This window comes from Cibotium barometz, chromosome 16 (genome assembly GCF_041138505.1).
Source record: "Cibotium barometz isolate CiBa-2024 chromosome 16, ASM4113850v1, whole genome shotgun sequence".
NCBI lineage: Eukaryota > Viridiplantae > Streptophyta > Polypodiopsida > Cyatheales > Cibotiaceae > Cibotium > Cibotium barometz.
The window spans coordinates 24466683-24485160 of NC_141061.1; the positions used below are offsets into that span (position 1 = coordinate 24466683).

At 43.4% G+C, this 18478-nt stretch overlaps 1 protein-coding gene across 2 annotated transcripts in view; it reads left to right on the forward strand.

Moving 5' to 3' along the window:
• The window catches only part of LOC147630477 (chaperone protein dnaJ A7A, chloroplastic-like), a 41735-nt gene extending 24722 nt beyond the window's left edge, over window positions 1–17013 (forward strand). For both annotated transcript variants that reach the window (XM_086810355.1, XM_086810356.1), the window contains exons 4-7: window positions 15172–15229; window positions 15333–15375; window positions 15594–15726; window positions 15817–17013. In XM_086810355.1, coding sequence (XP_086666481.1) covers window positions 15172–15229; window positions 15333–15375; window positions 15594–15726; window positions 15817–16668 — 1086 coding nt within the window. In that variant the 3' untranslated portion in view covers window positions 16669–17013. The remainder of the gene's footprint in view (window positions 1–15171; window positions 15230–15332; window positions 15376–15593; window positions 15727–15816) is intronic.
• The last annotated feature ends 1465 nt before the right edge of the window (window positions 17014–18478 follow it).

Consider the following 18478-nt stretch of genomic DNA (forward strand, 5'->3'; position numbering starts at 1 on the left):
TTTGGTTAGAAATGCCCATGACACTATGTACTTGATTCTCCCAAGATCAATATACTTTATGTGAATGTATACTCTTATGTGTGTGTGTGTGTGCGTGTGCGTGGGGGTGTGTGTGGGAGCATATATTGATACCAAGTTCTACACTCAGTACTGGGCACTGATGACGTTAGTGGGGATATCCTAGTATCCAATCCATACTATACATGATGGAGTTGATGGTTTATTGTCTTGTGGATGACTATCATGAGGTTATAAATTGCACATTCTTATAAGGTGAATTCGGACATGTTTGTGGATGCATCTAGGTAAATATATATATATATATTTGAAGGGAGGGGCCAGCTGTTCCGGCACATTGTGCGTCTCTTGTCAATTCAGCAAATTACCTCTTGTATTGAACATGTTGTCCATTGAATCTTGGTGTATTTAAGTGTATTGATTAGCATTGTGTTCAACCAAGCTACATTGGTATCAGAGCATACGGTTCTCTTTCATTTCTATCGTGAACAGTAGCTATCTCTACACTTAGAACACTATGGATAGCCATACAGTGAATGTTGGAGATGGCTTACATAAGAGGCGAGGACAATGAAATGCATGCTTCCAATGTTATACAGGATGAGCAAATTCATGTGGTGCACATTAGGGAACATGAACATGTGGGATAGCCGTCCCATGGCAAAGAGAAAATGCAAGAAGAAGACTCCATAGCCTTACGCGTTTTACTTACTGGTATGCAGGCTCTTCTTTATGCACAACAAGAAGAATTGAAGCTCTACCACTGTCGCGAGGATCCATTGGTACATGATCGTTTGAAGGCCAAGAAAGCTGAATCTTATATGGATCATGCAATGGCAATGATTGCTCAAGAGTTGCACATGCAACCGAGTGCAGTACGTGCATACTTGGCTCGTATCGAGGATGCCTATGCAAAAAAGACAACCTTCCCACATTTCTTGGTATCTCCACAGGTGCTCGTGGAGGGCCATCATGCGCTGGCCGACTGAAGTATGGGGCATATAAATATGCCCCATGCTCCCCACCACTTTCTCATTCAGTTTTCTGCAGGATCTTGTGTATAGAGAAGAGTTTACACGCCTATTTCTCTGTGTCTCTTGTGTTGTCTATTTTCTGCACTCTACTTGCTCTTGTCAACCCAAGTTTGGTTATCATTTCCGCTACATATTCTGACATGGTATCAGAGTCCTAGGCTCGTGATAGATCTTGGGAGTTTTCTGAGCAAGAGGGGGATAGTTAGATTGCTGATTGGTGGACTGTTTTGGACTGCTCGGGAAGAGAAGGTGCAAGAGGAAGGCGGGCTAAGGTGCTGGACAGCCACTTGCAGGTTTTAAGAGTTTTTAATCCATTTAAACAATATAAATCACTAAAAGCTTGGTTTTAAGAAAAAAATGATTGATTACAATGCTTCCCAAGCATTAGTATTTAAACATAAAAGATTAGCATTAATCCATTTAAACAATATGAATCACTAAAAGCTTGGTTTTAAGAAAAAACCATTGATTACAATGCTTCCTAAGCATTAGTGAGGTCGGGAAGAGATTACCATTCCAAAAAAGAGAAAAAACTATTGATTTAAGACTTACCCTTGATTTTTGGTTTGATTCTTTAAAAGGAAGTGAAGCCCCCAAGAGAAAGCTTGGCCACCAAGTTGAAGAGGGTAATCTCCAAGAGAGGATGAAGATTAGTAAAGCTCGAAAGCTTCCTAAAGGAGAGGTAAAATAGAGAGATACTAAAATTATACTAATTTGAAGATTATACTAGCATGTAAATACACAAAGATGAAAATACAAAGGAATGAGGGTCTATTTATAGGTGAGGGAGGCTACCAACCAAGTCCAACAGGGATTCAGAGTCTTTCAGTTTGAGTTTGATCAATTTTGGACATGTTTGGTTCACTTTTTGATACAGTTTGAAAGAGGAGAGAGGAGAGATAAAAATATCTCATTTTTTTGAATTAAAAATGTGGAGTAATGATGTGAATTAGGCGTCTCCTTCTTAAACCCCCTCTCTTCTTATTGAGGTGTCAAAAATTTATTTATTTACTAATAAACCTCATTTTTTAACTAATAAACCCAGTACTTAGTCAACTCTTTATCTTTTTTGAGAATTTACTCAATTTTGGGAGATTTTCTTTTATTCTTGTATTTTTCTTATCCCAACACTTGGATTAACCCCATTGGTCCATTTTAACACTCTTTGGATCTTAATCATTTTTTTTTGAAAATGTGGATCCTTAGGCTAAGGTCTCCAATACACATATTCAATTAATTTCTAATGCACATTGGAATTTTTTTTTTGAACTTCTTTTTTGGGAGAATTCATCTTAAATATAAGGAGAAACTTTGTATCTAAAAATATCTCAAAATTGTATTACCTCTCTCTAGAATATTTTCTCTCTCTACTGCAATGACGTTAATGATTTCAACAAATCACTATAAGATTAGTGGATTGTGCTGACAAATAGCTGATATAAACACTATACCCAGTGGATCAAGTTAAGGGATGACAAATTAAAAATTTATATAATTGAAAATTTCCATGGAGGACTTTTCAGATAGAAAGTTCGGTCTAATGGACCATAGATAAGGATTTGAATGTTATGATCCGAGTGAATTGTTATCGAATGATGAGTTCTATATAAGGGATCTTTATCTCAGGATTCTGTTGGGTTCACCAGACTATAAGGAACCCCAGAATCAGTTGGACTATAAGGAACCCCAGAACCAGTTGGATCTTAAGGAAAAGAGTTATCCTCTAATTTTACGAGATGAGGATATCTCGCGTTTTTTAAGTGGGGTGGTAGGATGTAAGACTCCTCCCTCTAGCTTTTGAGGCGTGCTATTGGTTGAAACACAACCTATTCAAGCACAAAGGTACATCATACAAAAAAATTACATCTCGGCATGGTGTGTCCAGCAGCATCATTTATTCTTGGAGTTCACCGCACACTTGTGTGGGAATTTGTGGCCAAGCAAAGTTCCTTGCTGTTCGTGGTGGCATTTTGTTTGGAGAAAACAGGTTGGTGGATGCTATCTTCGAGGTGATTCCAATATTCGCGGTGGTGGGGAGGGTCCATGGTTGCATCTTCATCGGCTTATGTTCTTCGGATTCTTGCACACACTGAGTTGCAGAGGGAGTGTTAGAATTTATGCATCTCAGAGTTTTGGGGTTGTACCATTTATTTGGTATTTTATGTATTTTCTCTTCTATTTATGGGTTGTGAGCTGGTCGGCCTGCTTTAGTGCAGTCGACCAGGTCATACATGCACTATATAAGGAGTTCTCCCATTTCTCACTTCAATCATTCAATCCCTTGCACAAGTTCAACATCTCTTGTTGGCCAATTGCCATTGTAAAGCTTCAAGCTAAAATAAAAGGTGATCTTGTCCACAAGCTCTCTCTACTCTCTCTCGTCTTGTTTATGCTTCTGCTTGTGCATTCTCCAACACCTCTCCCATGCATGCAAAAGCTCCTCCTTTTCTAAAAAAAGCACGATCATCAACTCAGCTCCTAGCCTCTCCTTTTCTTAACTAAAACTGGCAACAACTACTTCTATTTTTAGGTGGCCACGCAAAAGCCTCTTATTCTATGGTTCTAATCATACCCAATGGGCTTATTCTCATTTTCAAGGTTTGGGCAAGTGCATGTCGTGGGGGGCACTAGGGTTTGGACACTAAAAACCCATCACCGTGAGAAGCGAGTTGAAGAAATTTGTGGCAATGGCTCTCACATGGGGGCACAGCAGTAAAGAAACGTGTTTCTTTCGAAAAGCTAGAGCCTTGAGGCTTGGCCCTTGTATAAGAGCTCTCAAGCTCTCTCTCTCTCTCAAGGCTCTATCTATCTCCCAAGCTCTCTCTCTCTCTCTCTCAAGGCTCTGTCTATCTCCCAAGCTTTCTCAAGCTCTCTCAAGCTCGCTCTCTGTCTTGAATGGGAGAATTAGAATTAGGATTTCATGTGGGAGACATACACAGAGAAGAAGGGAGAGAGAGAGAGAGTTGTGGGGATAAGTCAACTCATCAAGTGTGAGTGTGTGACTCCCCTATCACACATGTATATTTGCACTAGTACACATAGTGCACTTAGTACATTAAAAGTACTAAGTGTACTATGTACTATAACTTATGGGCTTGCACACACGATAAGGGTGGGCATAATGCCTTTACTCCAACAACCTCCCACTTAAAGGCAAAGTTCCCTTAAGTAAAGGAAAAGAAAAATCAGCATGTACATGATAATATACAAGGCCATATCAAGGCTGAAACTGGTCTCATCCAATACCCATCAAGTGTCTGCAATGAGCAAACCGCTCTGGAGGCAAACTCTTTGTCAACAGATCAGCCGGGTTGTCATCCGTATGAATCTTAACAAGCTGAATTTGCTTGTTCTCTATTACCTCTCTGATGAAGTGATACTTCACATCCACATGCTTCGTCTTTGCATGAAAAACAGGGTTCTTTGCCAACTGGATGGCACTCTGACTGTCACAATGCAACAATGGAATATCCCTTGTATAACCCAAATCAACCACTAACCGAGATAGCCATAATGCCTCCTTGCAAGCCTCTGTGGCTGCAATATACTCGGCCTCTGTAGTAGATAAGGCAGTGCACTTCTGCATCCTGGATATCCATGACACAGCACCTCCTGTGAATGTAAACACATAACCGGTAGTAGACTTTCGGTTATCTGGATGACCGGCATAATCCGAATCCGTGTAACCATGTACTAATGCATCCTGTTTGCCAAAGCATATGCACATATCCTGTGTGCCCTTTAGGTATCTCATGACACCTTTCACTGCTTCCCAATGCTTCTTGCCAGGTTTGGCCATGTATCTAGAAACCACTCCCACTACAAATGCAATGTCCGGCCTGGTAGCAACCATGGCATACATGAGACTGCCACAAGCTGAAGCATACAGAATCTTGGTCATATCAGCCCCGTCACTATCCGACTGTGGGCTATCCATAGCACTGAGTTTCACATATGGAGGCAAAGGAGTACTAGTCTTCTTCCCCCGTCCATATTGAACCTCTGCAAAACTTTGCCAATGTATTCCTTCCGAGACAAATACAACACATGCTGATTTCTGTCCCGAAGTATCCGCATACCCAAAATGTGATTTGCATCACCCAAATCCTTCATATCAAAGGTTTGATGCAGCCTCTTCTTCAAGGCATCCATCTCTTTACGAGATTTCCCGGCAATCAACATATCATCAACATACAAGATGAGGATCAATAGACTGCTATCCAAAGCTTTCTTGGTGTATAAGCAGTGATCTATGTCACTTCTCCTGAAATCCTGAGATTTCATGAATGTATCAAATTTATGATACCATTCCCTTGGTGCCTGTTTGAGCCCATAAAGACTCTTTTTCAGCTTGCATACAAGCTTCTCCTTTCCATTCACTGCATAACCCTCTGGCTGTTGCATATATATCTCCTCATGGAGATCACCGTGAAGAAAAGCAGTCTTCACATCGATTTGAATCAAATCCAGATCATCATGAGCAACCAAAGCTAATACAGCTCTAAGTGTGGTCATTTTGACCACTGGAGAGAAGATCTCATCAAAGTCCACACCATATTCCTGCTTGAAGCCCTTAGCCACTAACCCGGCTTTGTATCTTGGCTTTGCATCAGGTGCAACTTTGAGCCTGTAAACCCACTTGCAAGGCAAAACCTTCTTGCCTGTAGGCAAATGCACCAACTTCCATGTTCCATTTTTGTGCAGAGAATCCATCTCTGACTTCATAGCACGCTCCCAAAGAGCCTTGTCTGCCCTCTGTAAAGCCTCCTTATAACATGAGGGCTCCCCACAGCTAGTAAGCATCAAGTAGTCAACCCCTAGAACAAACCTGTCAGGGGCTTTGGAGGGTCTTGTGGACCTCCGTATCCAATGACCATCATTTGCAGGTTGCTGTCCAGCCTGCATATCACCTGTTGGTGGCTCCTGTTCCATGCCATAAGGTTGAAATATCATGCCCGGTATTTCCTCTAACTGTGGGATATCCATAGGGATATCTTCTGCCATCTCTGGCTGTCCATTTGGACCATTTTCAGCACCATTTAAGGGCTGGTTTTGATGCTGTAATGGCTGATTTACAGCCCTTGGTTGTTGTCCATGATGTCCATCATCATCAAAGATGACTCTGCCAGGCTCCCGTTGCCTTGCAGGCTCCTTATACATGCATGTTTCATCAAAAATGACATCATTGCTGCGTATAATCTTTCTTTTCACTGGATCCCAAAGTCTATACCCCATTTCACCTCTGTCACCATATCCTAGGAATATGCATTTGTGAGACTTAGGATCAAGTTTGGTGCGCATTTCCCTGCGTATGTGCACGTACGCAACGCAACCAAACACTCTCAAGTGCTTGTAGGACGGAGGCTTCCCTGTCCATACTTCCTCTGGCACTTTCCCACCAAGCCTCGTGTTAGGTGACCTGTTTATAAGATGAACGGCTGTCATAACAGCTTTAGCCCAAAAACCATGAGGTAATGCAGCATGTGACAACATAGAACGGACCTTCTCCTGAATGGTCCTGTTCATCCTCTCTGCTGTCCCGTTTTGTGGAGGATCATAAGGAGTAGAGAGCTCCCTCTTGATGCCTTTAGCATCACAAAAGTCCTGAAACTGTTTGGACATATACTCTCCACCATTGTCGGAACGCAAAGCCTTCAGTGTTTTGCCAGTTTGATTCTCAACATGAGCAACAAACTTCTCAAACACTGAGAATGTATCACTCTTCAAACGAAGAGGATAAACCCACACCTTGCGTGTGGCATCGTCAATAAAAGACACAATATTTTGCCCCTCCCAAAGAAAGCTGAGGCATCTCACATACATCTGTATGCACAAGCTCTAACTGAGCATCTTTCTGTCCAAGAGCTTTCTTGTGGGGGCATTGGAGTTGCTTGCCATATATACAATGCTCACAAAACTGAAAACTTGAGAACTTTAGAGAAGGCAAGTAACCAAAACGAGACAATTGCTCCATTCCTTTGACACTCATGTGTCCCAACCGGCTATGCCACATAGAGATTTCCGGCAGCTCGGTTGCATTTACATTAGCATGGTGACAAACACCAGCATGCATGAAGTAAAGAGTGTCCACCTTAGAGCCTCTGGCAACAACCAGTGAGCCCTTACTAATCTTCCACTTTCCATGACCAAATGTGGTAACATAATCAGCATCATCAAGCTGTCCAGTAGAAAGCAGGTTCTTCTTGATCTCAGGCACATGCCTGACATCATGGAGCATAAGCTATGAGCCATCTGAAAACACAAGCCTCACATCACCTCTGCCAAGAATCTTGCATGCATGGTTGTCACCCAAATAAACTACTCCTTCATTGCCAGCAGTATACCTGACAAACAAGTCTCTGCAAGTTGTGACATGAAAGGAGGCACCTGAATCAATGATCCAGGAGTGCATACCATGACCATCTCCTGCAAGAAGTGAATGGGCATCAAGTGAAGACGTGAATAGGACTTCATCCTCACTGTCACCTGCATGTGACACATTGACTTCTTCAATCTTGACTCCACTTTTGCCCTTTGGCTTTACATCTTTGGCTTCATCTTTGTCTTTGTCTTTGCCTTTTCCCTTTTCCTTTTGATCATTCTTCCATTTGTAGCATTGCTTTTTGATATGTCCCTTTTTGCCACAATAATGGCATTCCAAGTCCTTTTTGGAGCGGGACTTGCTTCTTCCCCGTTCTTGGCTTTTACCCCTTTGCTGGGATCTCCCACGTGCATTCATTGCATTGGACTTTCCAACAGAATTGTTCTTCCTGTTCATCTCTTCTTGAAAAAGAGCACCCTCCACATCTGCATATGACAGCATAGCATTTGAATTGCTAGTGGCTGTCCTGAATGTGTCCCAACTCTATGGCAAAGTGCATAAGAGAAAGGTGGCTTTGAACTCATCGTCCATTGCCAACTTTTGATTGATTACCTGGGTGACAACACCATTAAACTCATTTAGATGGGCTGTCATAGACGTCCCTTCCTTCATTTGAAGACCTATGAGTTTCTTCAACCAATACACTTTGCTTGAGGCACTTTGCTGGGCATACAAGTCCTGCAATCTTTGCCACATTCCCCAAGCTGTCTTCTCTTCACGAATGCTGAAAAGTAAAGAGTCTGACACAGACAACATGATAGTAGATCTTGCCAGCTCATCCATATCTTCCCATTCTTCAGCAGTAAGAGAAGCGGGCATTACACCCCTTTCTTTGATGGGCTTGTGTTGCTTCTTCTGGAGTAACACATTATAGCACTGGGTTTGCCAAATGTCATAATTATGTGAGCCTTCAAGCTTCTTGATGTGAAGCAATGAAGAGCTCTCACCTGTGGTTGCCATAGCAATATGCAACCTGTCACAGTCAATGCCTGACTCCCTGCAAGATGTGCAAACACTGCACCAAAAGCACACAAAGTGCTCACAGTTGTTCTCCCAAAGTTTATCTCCCACTGCGGAAGCACAAATGCAACTCTACTCCCACTGTATGTGATGAAATCACCAAAATCTGGTTGCTGCAGATTTAGGACAGCACCTTAAATGTGCTCTGTTCCCCTTCCAAAGTACTGTACAACAGTACCAAGTGCTCACCGATGATGTACCAAACCTGTACCGGCAAGTACAGCAGCTGAAAATGAACCTTTTCCTCACTCAAATCAATGTACAGCCATGCCAAAACTTGCACAAAGTTGTACCAAATCTGTACCAGCAAGTACAGCAGCAATAAATGCTCTCCTGGCTGTCCAAATGAGTGAAAATCAGACTTTTACAGTCCCCACCATTGCATACAACAGTCCCGAACAGAAATTGGGCAAAAGCCCCTTGACTGCAAGTGGATTTCTGAGGATTCAAGTCATAAAAGTCTTGCCTGCTGCTTTGCCAAGCTCAACAAGCATAAAATCTTGAAAAGCCCCTTGATTCAAGATCAATTTCTGATGATACATGGTACATTAACGCACATGAAGGCATCCAGAGTCTTCACAATGCTTCCCCCTGGCCACATATACATCCAATACATAAAAGCCCCTTGATTTACAGGCACGTTGAGTGCTTGACAGGCATCAACACATTGCCCAAAGCATCAAATGCGAGTGCCTGCATGCAAATCAACCCAATTGGCACAAAAGCCCTTTGATTTGCACATCAATTTCCTGCAATTTAGGCCCGAATGTGAGATTGCTCACATCATACAGCATGTATGAATGCCCAATTGCACAATTACATCAAAAGCCCCAAATTTTGACATCCAATTTCTTGCAAATTGATCCTGAATATGACCAATGTCACCCAATTTTGCCAATTTTGCTCAAAATTTGAGCAATCTGGCACCTGTACTTGCTCAATTGATAATTGTACTTGCTCAATTGCAAATCCCCAAAAAAATTGAAGCATGTACCTCTGAAATCTCTGATTAATGTTGCGGAAAAGGGGCGTTGAATTTGCTACTGCTGTATTGATGCTGCTGCTGCTGAAAAACTGTGCAGATGGAGGGCTCTTAAGGCGTGCTGCAGAAGTCTGACTCGACTCAGGTCAGCAACAAAGGGTTGCAGGAAGATGCGCATGCCTACAGGCGAGAGCTTATCTCTCAAGCGCAGGTTGAGGCAGAGATGGAGGCGTTGTGTGAGTTTTTGCCGATGACGTATGGAAGCGTGAGCAGAAGCCGTGACAGAGATGGCGGAATAATAGCCTGCACTGCAGCGCCTGCAGAGCGACGACAAACGCAGCGTAGCTTGTAACAGTGTTACCCTCGTAACTATCCTGCTTTACTTCACTTCGCGTGTACCCTGTAGCCCGCGTAAGGCGAGTTACGCTATCGAGTCGGCGTAAGGCGAGTTACGCTATCGAGTCGGCGACGATGGAAACGAAGACTCTCATGCACGTCGCCCACGTTTACGCTGGCAAATCCGCTCGTCGTCGCCCACGTTTGCCTCCCGGTAGGGCGACGCTACTGCTGAGAGAACTGTCGCTGGTCGATGTGTAGTAGATGCGATGACGTCATTGACGCCCGAGGCCCCAAAGGAGAGAGAGATCGTCTGCGCATACGCTGACAACTCCCGGTTCTATTGGCTGGCGCCTTCTCGCTTTCTCTTCCAGCGGCTGGTTTCCTCAGCCTGTCACGTGCTGGTGTTTGTTGTGGGCATGGCTTACAGGTCAGCAGGTTTGATCACCCTTGGCCTTCTTCTTGGCTCTGATACCAGTTGAATGGGAGAATTAGAATTAGGGTTTCATGTGGGAGACATACACAGATAAGAAGGAGAGAGAGAGAGAGTTGTGGGGATAAGTCAACTCATCAAGTGTGAGTGTGTGACTCCTCTATCACACATGTATATTTGCACTAGTACACATAGTGCACTTAGTACATTAAAAGTACTAAGTGTACTATGTACTATAACTTATGGGCTTGTACACACTATAAGGGTGGGCATAATGTCTTTACCCCAACATCTCTCAAGGCTCTATCTATCTCCCAATCTCTCTCTCTCTCGCTCTCTCTCTCTCTCTCTCTCAAGCTCTCAAGCTCTCGCTCTCTCTCTCTCTCTCTCTCTCTCTCTCTCTCAAGGCCTACTACCTAGAGCTGAGGCTCTAGCCTCTCCCTCTAGGCTCTATCTCTCTCTCTCTCTCAAGCTCTCTTTCCCTCTCTCAAGTACTCTCTCTCTCTCTTTAGACTTTGCCACTTTGGCAATGAGGTCTGGAGGAAAGGAAAAGCATGAGGCTTTTGCCTTATACACCACCACTGGTGAGAAACCTACCGGTAATTCGGGGTCATGGAAATGAACGTGTAACTTTTGCGGGAAGCGTTACACAAGTAGCGTCACAAGGCTCCTTGCACATGTGTCCAAGCTTGGTGGGGAAGTGGCGCCGTGCAAGGAGATTCCCCAAGAAATTGCGGATGGTATAGTGAAGAAGTACTCGCTCATCCGCAACCAAGGCAAAGGTGGACGTGGGGGAGCTTCCATGTCCGGTACCTCCGCATCCGTGACTCCTTCGCCCATCCCATCCGGCTCCGCCTCTGTCTCAGGCGGTTCCAACTTCCAATCAAAGAGGCCAAGGGAGGAGAGCTCTCCGGTTTTGAGGCAAACCGCCATCGGTGCAAACATTAACAACCTCACCTATGTGAAGGCAAAGATGATAACCGCGAATGAGGAGATTGCACGCACGGTGATAGATTGCAATCTCTCCTTTAGTGTGCTCAAGGGTCCACAATGGCACAAAATGGTGAAGGCCATTGCGGAGGTGGGGCCATCCCATGGTGAATGGCATGGTATCTCCTACCATGAGATGCGCACCACCGTGCTTGATGATGAGAGGCAAAGGATCAACGACAAACTCACACCCGTGCAGGAAGGATGGGCGAAGTATGGTTGCTCCATCCTCTCCGATGGATGGAGTGATCGGAAGAAGAGAGGTATCATGAACATCCTTGTTTCATGCGCTCTCAGCACATACTTCTTACGCGTCGTGGATACTGGAAAGGTGGGGTAAAAAACGTCGGGGGACTTTATCTATCGTCACATCCGGCAAGCCATCATAGAGGTATGTACTATGTACTATGTTCAAGCTTCTAACTTCTAAGAATGTCATTGCATTTGTCGAATTGCCATTGTGTTACTTGTAGGTCGGACATGAAAATGTCATTCAAGTCATCATTGACAATGCATCCAATTGCCGTAAAATGGAGCGCTTGGTAGAGGCGGAGTTCCCATGCATTGTATGGACTCCTTGTGCCTCCCATTGTCTAGACCTACTCATGGAGAATGTGGGGAAGCTAGAGTGGGTGAAGAGGGTGGTTGCACAAGGCCTATCCATTGTGAATTTCTTCACAAAGAAGGTAAAGGTGCTCGCTATGTTTCGCGAGCAAAGCGACTTGGAGCTTAAGAAGCCCTCTTCCAGGCGGTTTGCCTACATGTGGCTTCTCTTGGAGCGGCTATACGACGTGCAACCGAAGCTCCAGATGACCGTGGTCTCCTTGGATTTCGTCGCATGGCTAAGGGAGGAGTTGATGACTAGTGTGGACGAGGCCGGAGTAGTCAACGGCTATGCATGAGAGTCCTTTTGGCGCGAGGTGCGTGCCATTGTCACTGCGGTGACTCCCTTGTATAGGGTTTTGCGCATGGCCGACATGGAGGGTCCCACATTGGGGCTACACCCACTTCATGTGAGAGGCTCTAGCGGAGATTCGTGCGACCACCGTGCTTGATGAGGAGGACCCCGACACTCCTATGGAGGGGATTAGGTAAACGGTTAAACCCATGTCCCATGTTTTCTTTTTTAGGTGAATGTCGACGAGTTCAAGTTGACAGTGGACACTCTTAAGAGTGTCCACAAGGAGCGACTTCCAGATGAGGCTGCCATATATACCGATCTCTATAGGGAGCTAGAGGAGATTGACCATCGAGTTTCTCATACTCGTAGAGGTCGCGTAGCTAGAGGTGGCATACAGGTAGGAGGTTGCGGATTCAGTGTTCGGCGCCCTACTTCGACCCTAGTGGCTACATATGTGAGGCGTGGCTCCGGTTCGACTTCGAGGAGCACTTTAGCACCTGTTGCTGAAGAAGAGGATGCTCCTATTGTAGGCATCAGAGAGCCTGAGTACGATGACGAGGGCAATGTCCTTAGCGAGGGTAGCTTTGGGTTGGCCTCTGATGATGGAAGCACCTCTAGCAAGGGCATTCCTTCCACTAGTGATTTCTCTGAGGAGGAGGACTAGAGTCTAGTCTCTAGAGTAAAGGCTTTAGACATTTTTGTACTTAGTGTTGTGACTAGTGAGTGGTCAAACACACTTTTTTGTATTTTCTATTGTAGCCCGTGGGCCACGACTCTTATTTATGGCATGTTCATTGTTTATGACTCTTTGAGTTTTTGTACTAGTTTATGTCATATGACAAATTACAACTACTCTAGACTTTGCATCTCTAAATGTGTACAAATATCTTTTTTTCAAGTGTTTTTTAAAGCGTACCTAAAAGTCCCGTACCGGTATCGTTTTTTCGTACCTTCGTTTCGTACCTGACAACTTTGGGTAGGATTTTCTTCAGCAATCTTTGGCTCTTGTGATGAACTCCCAATATTGGTCATTCTGAATTTCCGAGCCTAGAAATTATTGTTGTCCAGCTTCTTGCTCACAATTTATGATACAGTGTCCGACATGATTACCTACAACAACTTATAAAACAGTGCTTGCAAGACTTCTATACTTGCACGAAACTTGTAATCTCCAACGCTATGGTATTGTAAACCTGTTATTGCAACTATATGTGAACCAATCGCATAAATATATATCTACTAACTAGCTGCAAATCTCAGATTCTCTGCATAGATTGTGTTGCAACTTTGCACCGAACTAGAAAATTGATGTTTTCAAAAAGTGTTGCAGAGCCAAATGGGGCTCAAAATGGCCTTGAATCCAAATTTTGAAATCGAGGTCAATGCCCCTTTGCTTCACCCGTGAAGGATGCCTCAAGATGTGACAGTGCACCTTATCGTTGTGCCTGCCTGTTGCTCTTGCCTAGTAGCTACTTGCAAAGATTTACTTCCAAATCAAGGGAAACAAATGAGTTACCCTTAACCGTGTACCGCTTTCTTTTGGTTGTCTCTTGCTTGCCCCTTGAGCTCTTCACACAAACTGACGCTTTGATACCATGAGAAGAATACGGGGGCGAGGATGAGCTTGAGCTCCTTACAAGCAAACCCAAGCACACAAGAGGTGGATGGCTGAATTTTCTTCTGTTCTCTTCAATTAACATAAAGAGATAAGAGTACACACTATAAAGGAAAGTACTTTCTTACTATAATATATAAAGTTCGGCCATAGTGTGAACTCGACTACATGAGCTGGTGCTATAACTATGCCATAACTCTAGTACACCAAAGTGGCTGTCACAGTCTGTAAACCACTGGCAGCATATCGCCCATAATCTCACCAACCTAGCCCACCACAAGGATGACCCTTAAGAGTCTCTCACCGGGCTAGTGCCAAATGTCCAAAGTCTGAATCAAATCCTGAACCTCACAGATACCTAAGGGAACCTCAATACCTAATCTGCATCTCGAAAAAGTAAACACCAGAGTGGAAGATATGGCAGTTCCTCTTGTTGAGTTTTTACAAGGAGCTAGCGGCGACTCTCATAGGGCGGTGGTGATAAAGGCGCTACATAGGCGGGGTTGCTTTGCTGGCGGCACTGGCTGAGCAACACGAGGAGGCGGAACAAGCGGCACAGGGTAGCGCTTATAGGGCGGCGCATGCACAGCAGAGGCAGCAGCATTCATAGGGCATTGCTACAAGGTGGCCCTTCCCTAGTGTCCTTACAGTTAATGAGGGATTAATGAGAGATTAAGAGAGTTAGTCACAATCATAATATCATTAGTGTTGGTGGATGTCCCATGCATTGGAACGCATTTGCTTATGATTATGACCATTACATTGTACTAAGCTGTATTTTATCATCCATAATGTTAGGCTTTTGCAATGAAATTTCATGTCATTCATTTTTTTGGGGGGGGGGGGGGGGGGGGGGGGGGGGGGCGGGGGGTGGGTTAGCACACGACTTTATGAATACAAATGTTTTGCAGACACACACTAGCAAGTTGAGAGATAGAGTAGGGCTCACGTGTGCAACTAGCTAATGGATAACATATTCTAAGACGTATACACGTGCCTCAAAATCTAACGTGTTTATAGCACCCCAGGTGGATGCCATTCTTTTGGAAGCAATCAAACGCTTAAGGGTTGGAATGGAAGAACGGCAGCGAGTTCTTCTAGCTCCCCAGTTACTTGCTTTGCTTCTTCTTTTTTCTTGATACATGGCTCTCATGTAGATTGAATCCTTTAGCTCATGCGTATGTGGTCGAATATGTTTCGTCTACACAGTATATACAAATGTTCAGGTGTCTTATTTAACAAAGGACAACTTGCCTTCTGTTAATTAGTTCTTTTCATACTTTTTCCACACTACCACCTACTGTATTGAACCCTAAACCACCTTGCCATTAAAGAGACTTGCAATGGAAGTATGCAAGAATGTCAGTTTGGTTACTTTTTTTACATCACAGATTTAGTACGGAATGAAGCTATTATGCATATGCTAAAGATGAGATTGACTGGTTAATGTGCTTTTGTAGGACTTTTACAGTATATTGGGAGTGTCCAAGAACTCAAGTAAATCAGAAATTAAAGCTGGTGAGCATGCGTGCTTACAAGCTTTCTCTGGTTCTTTAAAATTTGTGTGCGCCAATTTATTCTTGAGGATATAAGTTGTAAATCTTTTTTCATATCCATGCAGCTTACAGGAAATTAGCAAGGCAATATCACCCAGATATCAATAAGTAAGTGTGATAAATTGTTGTTTTGGTATGTTAGCTTTTGCAATATACCTGTGCGTGTGTGCATGCATGCTTGCGGGCAGGGGGTGGACAGGCAGGTGCTTGTGTCAGCTTCTTAAAATATTATTCCGGTGTTGAAGGATTCTTAGACCGTCACAACTAGAGTACACTTGAAACACATTTAAAATTGAAATTGACTCGGCTAGCTTATTGACCTGCAGAGAAGCAGGGGCTGAGGCAAAATTCAAAGAATTGAGCAATGCATATGAGGTATTGTCTGATGATGAGAAGCGATCGATCTACGATAGATATGGTGAAGCTGGTTTGAAAGGCGTCGGTGCTGGAGGAGCATCTGTAAGCTCCATTGCTTACTTCATCTGCTTACTTAAAATTCATTCACATCACACATATTGAAATCAGTTTCTCTCTTTATTGTTTTGACAGGGCTTCAACAACCCTTTCGATTTGTTTGAAACATTTTTCGGGAGTATGGGTGGTATGGATGGCATGGGTGGGATGGGTGGCAGATCTTCCCGAAGCCGTCCCTTACAAGGTTCCGATGAGCAGTATGAACTGCAACTCGACTTCTTAGATGCAATTTTCGGAACGACGAGGGAAATCGATGTTTCTCGGCTGGAAACTTGTAACAGTTGTGATGGATCAGGGAACAAGCCAGGCACATTGCCCAAGACTTGCAACAGGTGTGGAGGCAAGGGTCAAATTGCGACATCTACACGGACCCCGCTGGGAGAATTCAGACAAATTTTCCCTTGCCCTACTTGTGGAGGAGTCGGGCAATCATCAACTCCTTGTAGTACATGCAGAGGTGATGGTCGTGTAAGGAAGAAAAAGAGTATCAGTCTCAAGGTACCTGCTGGGGTTGAGTCAGGCAGTCGGCTCAGAGTACGCTTGGAGGGAAATGCAGGCAAACGTGGAGGACCGCCTGGTGATCTCTTTGTCTCTATCTCTGTACGGCCGGATCCGTATCTGAGCCGTGATGGAAACAATATCTTAACAACATGTAGAGTCTCATATATTGACGCCATCCTTGGGACATCTGTTAAGATCCCGACAGTGGACGGCAAGGCAGATCTGACTATCCCGGCTGGAACACAACCAGGGACCACACTTGTTATGTCCAGGAAAGGTGCACCTCTTCTTGGTAAGCCGAACATACGAGGTGATCAGTTGGTTCGTGTTCAGGTCGATATCCCGAGGTATCTTAGTGGTGAGGAGAGAAAGCTCATAGAACAGCTATCAGGCTTGAGGAGAGTCCAAACCGCCAATGCCCGTTGAGGATGCCACCGATGCCATACATCTTTGTGATTTATTTTCATGGATTTCAGGAGTGCTGCACTGCACTAGCTGGACTTATATTGACAATATAAATCTCGCTGATGTTTCGTAGGGTATATTGAGAGAGACTGGAGGAGTCCATTCTATATTGACCCTTGAAGTAGGGTTCATCATACATAGAATAGTCATTCTATAGATGTATCACCTCACATTCTTGCTAGGGATTGATTCCTGGAATTTTAATGGAAATATCTGTAACTGAATGGACTTAAATTAGCTTGTAACTGATATGGCGGGTATTGGTGAAAAGCCGGGGAATACAGAAGCTATGAAACAATTATTGAAGCTCTCGACCGTGTCTCCATGACACAGGTAAGGACTGTTCCAATCCTTTTGCCGATCTGTTGTGACTATTTACTCCTATCAGATTGATATACCCTTATTATTATCTCATCAGAATGGAGGATTTTTGAGTATTGATCACAAATGAACCACTCACCAAGCCTAAAAGACTATTTGAGTGGTTCATTTGAAAACTGATATTATAGCCAGGTCACATGAAGATATTATTAATTGCTCATGGTATAAACCCTTATACAAAGTTTATACCATGTTGTAATAAGCCTCTTTGTGGAGAAGGTAAGTGGATATTGGGGGCTAGAGTACATCGGATGAGATGGAGGGCTAGTTGTGGATAAGGTAGATGATAATTATCTAATATTGAGAAAGACTAATTTTGATGATTGCTGCTTTACCGAGGAGTGAAAGAGACTTGCTGGAAGTGTTTTGGGAAGAGAGAGAGAGAGAGAGAGAGAGAGAAGATTGATTAGGGTCTTCAAGTGGCTACAATGATTTCTGAGATAACCTGATCATGGAAAAGAAAAGCATAGACAACTTGCTACATGTACAGTAATGATGACAATAGCCGTTTTTGGATCCATGTGAAAATATATTCCCTTATGAGGAAATGCTTAAGGAAGCTAATGCACATTACTCACACATGGAAATATTGTACCACAAGAAGTGAACAGGTGTACCTTAGCCATACCTCTGTGAAGTGCACGGCCGTTCCTTTCTCAGAGAAGCAAAAGCCGAGATTGAGCTGCACCTATTTTTTCTTTGGTTTTTCATCGATTTCATCTACTCAATGATGATATTTAAGTTTTTCATTTTATGGATGGCTTAGGCTAGTCCCAAGCTACCCAATGATTCCCTTATGAGGCAATGCTCAAGGAAGCTAATGCACATTACTCACATTGATAGACAGATATGGAAAGATTCTACCACAAGAAGTGAACAGGTATACCTTAAGGTATGACCATACCTTTGTGAAGTGAACGGCCATGCCCTTCTCAAAGAAGAAAAAGTTGAGATTGAATTGTGCCTAGTTTTTCTTTGGTTTTTCATTGATTTCATCTCCTCGATGATGATTTTTTTAGTTTTTCTTTTTATTGATGACTTAGGGCAGTCCCAAGCTAACTAATGATACATATAATGCCTAGCTAATCTTAATGTCTTAAGATTAATTATGAGAGTAAGCTAATAGAAAAAACAAAAATTAATGGAATCAAGCGCAAGAAAAGGACACTTACTTATAGCTCTCTTACTTTTGGTGTAGTTGCGAAAGCTCCTCATGCTTCAATTGCTTAATTACACTCCATTGTTTGAAGAAAGATAAAATCAAACAAATCAAACTTACATCTCATAACCAAATGAAGCCTCTAGTTAAAGAATAGAATGTGAAGAATCCTTAGCTATATGCTATCTCTGACAGCAATGCCAAAGATGTTCACCTAAATGAGGATACTTC